We start from the raw sequence: 9,505 nt of genomic DNA on the forward strand, positions 1-9,505 counted from the left end.
AGTATTTCAGAAAATACTACCTTGGAGGTCCTTGCCTTAAGCTTTTTGCCTAGATCCCTGTAATCATTTTTAGGACCCTCCATCTTTCTCTAACTTTGTCATTGGTGCCAACATGTACCAAGACCGCCGGGTCAATCCCAGCCCCCCCCCAACAATCTGTCTACCCGATCCGCAATGTGCCGAACCCGCGCACCCGGGAGACAACAAACTGTTCGGTTCATGCGGTCCTGGCAACAGATTGCCCTATCTACCTTCCTAATAATGGAGTCCCCTACCACCACAATCTTTCTTTGCATCTGAGCATCCTGAGTCCCCACTGTGCTGGATGAACTATTCCCCTGGCTGCTAGAGGAATTAGTCTCCCCCAGCCTTGCCATTTCTGCCCCAACATTCCCAATATCTTCACTCAACATGGCAAATTTATCAGGATGTGTCAGCTCAGAAATGACCTGCCTCTCCCTATTGCCCCTGCTTCCCTTCTAACTGTCACCCAGCTACAGTACCTACCTGCTCCTCACTAACAGCAACTAAGCTACCTACCTGCTCTTTACTAAGAGTGCCACCATCTGCACCACTAGTTGAAGCAAGGGCCTGCTCAGTGAGCTCTAATTCCCTTTCAAGATTGCCAATGTCCCTCAATATTGCAAGTTGCCTCTTCAGATCAGCAATCTCTGATTCTAAAGAGACCACCTGCTCACACTTCTCACAGCGGTATGCTTCCTGGAACAGCTGCTCCAAGTGAACATACATGTGGCAAGATGTGCATTGAGTGGCATTTTCAATCCTGCTCATTCTAGCAACTATGAAGTTTAGAAGTACTAACAGTAAACTGTACTTCAATAAACTATACCTTGTTTTACTGCTTCCTTGTTCAAACTGCTTCTTGTTCTAACTGCACACACTTTAACCAACCTGCACTTTAAACAACTGCTTCTGGTTCTAACTGCACACACTTTAACCAACCAGCACTTCAATCAACCACACAGATCATTCAGTACACGCAAGCTCAGGATTCGTTAGAAGCCTCAGTTTAAATAGGGATACCCACCAGGTGTGTTAGGTTATCAATTAACTAACCCCACCCACTGTAGGTGTGTTAGGCCAGCCAATTAACCAACCACACCCACTCTGCCTCAGGCAGGAGAAAGGGGAAAAAAAGTTACAGGCTTCAAATTACAGCACACTTTAAAAATAGATTAACCCACTGCACACTCCCCCAAAACAGCCACCCCTGCTAATATACCCAGTACTTCCCTTTCCTTCTGGTTCTAACTGCACACACTTTAACCAACCAGCACTTCAATCAACCACACAGATAAATCAGTACACACAAGCTCAATGGTGCCGCGCATGCGCACGGCAGTGTGCGTGGAACCAGCCAACAGGGGGGAATATGAGTAAAATAAAGAATTTGCGCCGCTAACGCCGCTGAAATGTATGTATATGTGTGTGTAGGTACAGTATGTTTGTATGTATATGTATGTATGCATGTATGTATATGTGTATGTATGAACAATGTTAATAAATAATTTATTAACATATTTATTTATTTAAAACATATTTATAACACACACACATACACACACACATATACACACATATACACTACCTTTCCAGCTTGTCGTATGGACTCGCACAGGCGCACACACTATATAACAGCCCTAACTCATGAGCAGATTAGCACTGAAGTATTGTACTATACAGCAGGGCCCCGGGAATATGGCAGGGGCCTGCCGTATAGTGAAAATCGCCGGAAAGCGGATCTGGCGATTCTCAGTGATTTTGCATGCACAGAACAGCGTTTTTGCCGTTCCGCGCATGCGCGGCCTATGGTCTGCGTGCGCAAACTACGGTATGCACACGCAGACAACGGACTGCGCATGTGCACTGGGCGCAACCAACTGTTCTGCGCATCCGCGACTCGGAATAAAAGATGCCGGCCCCCTTCTCGGCGCCGCCGTATCAGCGGATCGCCGAAAAGCAGGGCGCCGAGTAGTGGGGCCCTGCTGTATGTTGTGTCACTTTGTATGTTGTGCTGGGCCTGTTTTTGTTAACATTGTTTTAATTAGTTCCCTAACTTTCACTGCTTACCATCAACTCCCAGACTCCAAATACACCCCATTACAATCATGAATCTAGAATGTTTCTAAATATACTGTACGTTATTCCTTGACTTTATTACTACTTTTTCCTTCCTTCAGTACTTCTCTTTTCATGTCCCTGTTCCCTGATCATTACCTGGCTCTCCATCATCATTACCTTGCTCTCACCTCCAATTTACTGATTATTGATTCCCAAACTTATGTAATAGCTTCTCTCCATTCTTCTCTTTCATTAGTTAAAGTGAATCAAAAATAAAAGTTTAAAAAGGTAAGGTGTATGGACTTGATTATGGGCCATATTAACTAAGCAGTGTAGTATTCTGCCAGACTTTCTGGGGCTGTAAGACACCTTTGAAGTTCATTGAAGTATGTGGGCTGTTTGCAAGAGTCCGAAAGTACAATATCTTATCGCAGAAGACTGCTTAGTAAATATGGCCCTATATAATCATAGAAAAACAATGTGAAATTATTTTATTTTACTGGTATTAGACACAGTTTCATATTTATTTTTTTACAAATGCACTCTTTTATATAATAGTGAAATAGATTAACAAAAGGCAAGATACATTTTGCATTAGTTAACAGATTTGACATTAATAACACAATTGTGTTCATATTTGAACTCCTAGGATGTTTACATATACTGTACAACATATCTGTACATAGCTACTCTTCCTTTATGCTCACAATGATTTTCATTCTTGTGTACAGTATAAACATCGTCATCTACTTACTATCATTCTTAATCATATTTAAAATAACATTTTCTCTTCAAGGTATCTAATTATTTCTCTTTCACCTTGCTCGTGTTTAACTATTTTTGTTAAAAACCTTTATTTTCTTTCACTATAGTATTGCAAAACATTGACTTTTGCCACTGTTTCCCACCTCATACCTTTTATTTATATTCCAATTGTAATACATTCAATGGCATTCACCCCCCAAAATTATTTAGTGCTTCATGGTTGAACAAAATATTTTTTTATTTAACATTGGTTGTTATATTTAAATGGTTCTCATCAATATTAAAATATAGAAAGGGCAAAAGCGTATGTTTAATAAAAACAAGGGGTTGAATTTGAAAAACATATTACTTTTAACCCTGTTATTTGGCTAGAATATATGTTATTTTGGATGAAACAATCAGATAAAATGCGGTCACATATTTTGAACAAGTAAATAACAATTTACTATTAATGGCACATATCAATTATTTATTATATGATATGGTTTATAGGGCCTATCATAAGGAAAAATATCTTTAATATCTTATTGTAAAAATTTCCTCATGCTACGAGGAAAACTACCAATAATCATGTGGCACTTGCATGACAAACATAGATTAGAGAGAAACATGAATTTTACATTCTTACTAAACAGTTACATGAAGTATGAACATAAATAAATGCAAACATCTTAATATTAATAACATCTTTCTGTGATAAAAATTGATGTTACGCATTTGAAAAAGCAGGGAGTGTGCACTTTTTTTGTTGTAGACATTTGAATTATATTTTTAAGTGCAATGCAATGCTCAGAACAAAAAATATGAATATTTTTTTCAAAAACAAAATGCAGCAAATAAACATACAACTAAAATATTTATATAGATTTTCTTGCAGTAAAGTAAGTTTCTAGCATTGGACAGCTATTCTCAACACATTGGGTGCATAAAAGTATGCAACTTATTGTCAGAGCCCCACAGACAGCAAAGAGTAAAATGAAAAATCATGCAGTACATCATAGTTTACTCATAAATGGTTTGAGGAGAGTATTCACTGGCCTTGCTACTAAAGCTGGAATGCCTATACCTAGACCGACAACAACCCAGCTTTCCGAAAAGCGCTGATAGATGTCTACGGAATTTGGTTCCAACAAATGTATAGAAAAATGGGTTGATGCAGCAATGAAAATAAGCAATGTTGCGGCAAATATAGAATGCATAGTCAATGCCATTATCACAGTTACCATCCGTGGACAGCTGAGACATTTGTTTTGTCTTGAGAAAAATCACTACATTGTAAGGAGTCCAGCAGAAGAAAAAGGCAATCACGATGATAAATATAAGTTTCATAGCTTTATCCTTGTTGTGCATCTTGGTATGAAACAGTTTGACCATGATTAAAGTGTAACAATACAGGATCACAATCAGTGGAATCAGAAAAAACACAATAAGCTGCTGGTAATAGCCCACTAGCTTCCATTTGTCTATTTTATCAGCTGTGTATCCAGTTTCCTCACACAAGATCCCCACAAATGCATTTTGCCTTGTTCCATATAGGGCAAATTTGGGGACAGTTGATAGAAGGCTTATAATCCAGACTGCTATACTAGCCACATAGACATAGATTAGTTTTCTTGTTCTGGCAGCAGATACAGCATGAACTACAGCCAGATACCGGTCTATCGTCATCATTGTCAAGAATAAAATACAACTGAAAAAGCCAGTATAGAACATTGATGCCATAACCTTGCACATGCCATCTCCAAATATCCACTCATAACTGTGGTAAACAGCCCAAAAAGGGAGTGAGGCAGTAAACAGTAGGTCAGATACCACCAGGTTTAAGATGAACAGGTTTGTAACAGTCTTTATCTTCTCATACTTCAGCAGAAGGAATAATATCAAGCCATTACCCAGCAAACTGCAAGTGAATACAAAGTAGTAGAAGAAAGGCACAACAGCAGCTCCAAATTTGATGCTTTTATCTTTTTGACAGATAAAGATCAGTTCTTCATCATCATAATTTATAGTTGTCAAATCAGAGGTTGCAGCAGAAGAATTCATGAGGAGAGCTTTGTCAGGATTTGACATGGCACGACAAAATCCTCAACTACTGTATAATTTTGTATTCTTTAAAATCTTGAAGATATGGTTTTCTTGGTTGAGATGACGCAAGAAATATTGCAGTTGAACCAGTTCTGCAATACTGCGAGCGTCTGGTATTCCACATACATTTCACCCACTCCTAATGTGTTATACTTTTATTTTACAACATCAGGAAGCCTAGGACAGGCTTTTTGTCCAATACTGTATGTAGGTGGACTTCCAAAACAGGAAACATATTTTCTTGCTAAGATATGAGGCATAGTGAGAGTATATGAAATTGTGCTTCTCTAAATGAAACACAGATGGAGGGCAGAGAAAACAGGTGAAGGGTCATAGATATAAAATTCACTATAATGTAACATTACTTGAGTGTGTGACATGTACTATAGATTTTTTTTTTTACTTATATTGAATTACAGTAAGACTGTAGCACCTATATTCAAAACAAAAAACAGCTGTGCATATATTTAGTAAATCTCTCCCTTATTTCCCTAAATTTATGGGGCAAAAATCATATTTTTTTTTCTCAGAGCTGATAATAGATTTTTTACAAATGCTATAAGCCATATAAGATCATCAAATTGAATTTTGCCTTAGACATAGGGAGATATTTTGATAAAGTCAAAACAAATGAAAACATAATAAGTGCATTGTGATGGTAAGGGTAGCCATTACCCTAAATTACCATTCATAATAAAGGTGAAGCCTGGATAGCTACCCCTAACAACCATTGTTCCGCAGCGGCTTATCAGCCCTATAACCAGGAACAATGTGTGTGTTCTAACCCTCCATGTGCTTCTATAAACCTGGGACTTTGTGAGTGGGACTTTAACAGTTCATATTTGGGAATAAAGGGGATTAAATTGAGTATTAAAGGTTGTGGGACAAAGGCACCAGTTGTCCCACCATTTTACCCGCAGATCGCGTCTGGTCTGCGTGTTTGCATGTACATGTTCATACCGTTGTATTTTCCCAATGAAATATTGTGTTCCCCACCATCCAAGGTAAGTGTATCATTCAAATTCCCGAGCTCAGGTTAGAGGAAGAAAAATGTGTTTAAAATGTGTAGTCATCTCTATGAGGACAGTCCTTGTAATTCGATAAGCCAGGGTCTCTGCATAGAGATGTTGGATCAAAGGAGAGGATGGAAGTCGAGAGATGTTTGGCCGTTTGGTAAGGGAGAAGGGCGGAGTACCAGTGTAACGAAATTGTGGGTAATCAGCGCATTACTAAAGGCAGTATGCTTGGCTGGTTACCCCTATTTCATATTGGGGATGAAGGGGTTAATTTTATGTGCACTGTACATGTATTATTTTTCCCTCTGTCCCTTATTGTCCCCATTTTGCAAGAGTGTATGTTCCTGCAATAGTCTATAACATATGTAGCCCCAGTCCCCGGCGGCTCCTAGAGACCCCCCTCCTTTGGAGCAGCGCGGTCACGGGTGCTGCCGGAGCCAGCGACGGACCCGCCGGCTGTTTCCAAAGGTGGGGGCCGGAGCAGGGAGCAGTTGGAGCCTTAGGAGGCTCGGCGGTGCAACCGGCTAGCGGGGGCCGCCATTGCAGTTGCGTGCACATGCGCCGGGGTCGCGCATGCGCGGAAGAGGCCAGGGAGTTGCGGCGGCCATTGGGGGGTTGCGCATGAGCAGTGGAGTTGCCGGTTACCCTGAGTAGTCGCGCATGCGCAGGGATAAGCGCGCGAACGCTAGCCTACCAGGGAAGGCTCTTGGAAGGGACTACAAGTCCCATGAGCCTCAGCAGCGCCCCATGTAACGCCAGGGAGCCAATAGGGCTGAAGGATTGCCCTGGAGACGCAGATAAATGCATTTTCACAGGCTTGGAGATCGTGGAGGTGTGGGCGTCAGGAGAAGCTAGGGGAAGGGGGTAGGATGCCGGAGTCAGTGACTCTCTGCACTAGGCCAGCAGCCCCCAAGGCCCCAGCTAGCCCTGAGTCACCCAGTAGTGTGAGTTGTGTCAGGGACAGCCCTTAGGTTAGGGACCCTGCCACTTATTATGTAGAGTCAGTTAGGGGCCCAGCAGACGCTGTGCGTCCGTCCAGAGGTTTGGGCTCAGACCTTCGCTGTTGCTGCATCAGCCATCCGGGTGGGATCACCCCGGACGGTAGTTCCTGTGTAAAGTCGACATCAGGATCCTTTGTGAAGTTCCTTGGCAGACTCGGGCACCAGGGTGCCCGGCAGGTAATCTACAAGTGCACCAACGAGTCATATCACATTCACAAGGGACATAGTGGCTGCGCAGTTACACATATCTCTCTCACTTGAGGGTGGGGCAATACTGTGTGGGGTTACTGGACACTGGGTGGGATCATCCGGTGGAGGTGGAGGTAGAGTCCTGCGAGACGCAGTAGTTAGTGTCTCCTCTAGGGAGGGACACCTGTTATTATATGCAAAAGTACGTGTCTTTTGCTCACAAGTAAAGTCATTGGTTGTTTTACATACTGTGTGTGGAGTGATATATATAGTGTCCTGTGAGGAACCACTCCCCCTCTGGTGGGAGCCATCGCAGGTGGAGGTGCTGCACCAAGTATGAGGTTATTCATATTGTGTCATACGTGCCCCAGGCTCTCCGTGGCGGAGGCTTAGGCCTCCTGTGAGCCTAACAGGTAAAGCACCACACTGGGTAATGCATATAGATCCCCTCATATACACCCTATCTGCGATTAAGGAGAGGGGGAAATTTGGGTTACATTTGGAGGCGCTGCTGAGAGAAAACCTGGGGTGCCCCAATAGTTGTAGAGTACCAAAAGTACGCAAGGAAAGATGTTACCAACCACAAGCCACGAGGTCCATATCTGGGCCAGTACGGTTCGGGAGCTGTATAGCCAAGTGGAGGCATTGGGGAATGGTCCCGCTCATGAGGAAGGGAGTGCCCTTCTAGAGTCCCTAAAGGAAATCCTGGGCCTAGACGGAATGTCGGCAGATCAGGAAAATTGCCGGGCAAATGCCCTACCCGAAGGCTACCCCCTTATGTATGGATAGAGCCCTAGTGTAGTTGAAAGGACTGTAATCAAAATGGAGGCTCCATCAAGAAATGTTAACAGTGAGTCCCACCTAAAATGGTGTCTCGCGCCGAGTCAGGAGAGCGCACATGTTGCATGCCACCAGCCTGCACAAAAATGTTTTGCAGAAACTTGTCTGGGATTGGCGGGCAAACCCGAGCCCCGCCCCTGCGAGGTGAGTGGCTCAGCACAGAGACAGAATATCCCCTTGATAGAATGTGTCCCTCCTTTGGATTCCACCAGGGAGAGGAAGCTCAGTTATCCCCAGTCAGTACCTTCTGTCCCCCGTAAGAAAGGCAAAAGCTGCCGCAAACAGAATCCTCAGTTGTATGGAGTCTGGATAAGAAAGGGAGGGGACGTACCCTTTCTGTTGTACCCAGGTGTACAAAAGGACTTGAAATTGTCTGGTGGTATGGAGTTTGAACCCTTTAAGCTACTGGAAGAATATCAGGTGGCAGAAGTGGATGATGAGGGATGCATACAATGTGTCTGTAACCAATGTAACTTTCCAGGTGGCAAATTGACCTGGGGACCCCAGTGTGCCTGCTACAGAGCACAGTTCCTGAAGCCGGGGCTGCTGTGGCCTACGGAACCCGTCAAGGAGGAAGTGATCGACTTCCATACTGGACATGTCAATCCCGGTAACTCATCTATCCCCCTCACCGACGTTTCGGAGGACACTTGCCCTCTAACCTTGGTTCCAGATCCGGTTCCAGAGTCAGCCCCAGAGCCGGAACCAGCAGAGAAAGATGTGAGTGGCCTCTACACACAGAAGGGGGTACCCCCTGCTCTGACTTTCACCCCTGGCTATATAGAGTCATATTGGCTCCAACGTCAAGCTTGCCACTGGTAGTGTGCCCATGTGTAGTCAAAGACTGGAATGTGACTGGTGGCTGGGTGAACGGGTCCTCTACGCTACCCGTAGCGCTCACGACAACCGTGGTAGATGGGGAGGGATGCCTATATGGCCGTCTGAACGAATGTGCTTGCCCCGTCGGTGAATTGACCCGAGGGCCCAAGTGCCCCAACTGTGAGGTACAGTTCCTGAAACCCAGACTGCCGCAGCCTACAGGACCGCCAGAGCATGGAGAATTCTCCCGTCTCCTGGAGGAAAAGGAATCTATTGTGAACCAGCTGAGCCGGGGCAAAGCTTACTTCACCCAGACCATCGAGGAACTGAAGAGGCAGCTAAAGGAGGAGACCAAGTCGAAAAATGCCCTGGCGCACGCGCTGCAATCATCCCGTCATGACTTCGACCTCATGCAGGAGCAATATGAGGAGGACCATGAAGCCAAAGCCAAACTGCCGAGGTCTCTTTCAAAAGCACACGCCAAGTGCTCCTCACTGTAGAAGACCCAGCACCGTCTACAGACAGAGATTGAGGACTTGGTCAGTGACCTGGAGAGATCCAACTCCGCAGCTGCCGTCCTGGACAAGAAGTAGCGGAACTATGACCGGATTCTGTCGGAGTGGAAGCAGGAGTACAAGGAGACGCAGGCCGAGCTGGAGTCTTCGCAGAAGGAGTCCCGCTGCCTGAGCACCGAGCTCTTCAAGCGGA

At 44.2% G+C, this 9,505-nt stretch overlaps 1 protein-coding gene across 1 annotated transcript; it reads right to left on the minus strand.

The window, feature by feature from the left end:
* Positions 1 to 2,598: 2,598 nt before the first annotated feature.
* Positions 2,599 to 5,090, minus strand: LOC142487276 (C-C chemokine receptor type 3-like). The gene has a single exon (XM_075586284.1). The coding sequence runs from the start codon at positions 4,915 to 4,917 to the stop codon at positions 3,850 to 3,852; it is 1,068 nt and encodes a 355-aa protein (XP_075442399.1). The 5' UTR covers positions 4,918 to 5,090; the 3' UTR covers positions 2,599 to 3,849.
* Positions 5,091 to 9,505: the final 4,415 nt, after the last annotated feature.

The sequence above is a fragment of the Ascaphus truei genome, chromosome 2 (assembly GCF_040206685.1).
Source record: "Ascaphus truei isolate aAscTru1 chromosome 2, aAscTru1.hap1, whole genome shotgun sequence".
Lineage (NCBI taxonomy): Eukaryota > Metazoa > Chordata > Amphibia > Anura > Ascaphidae > Ascaphus > Ascaphus truei.

Coding starts and splice junctions, on each gene's coding strand:
- LOC142487276 (XM_075586284.1), bottom strand. CDS start 4,917: ATGTCAAATCCTGACAAAGCTCTCCTCATGAATTCTTCTGCTGCAACC.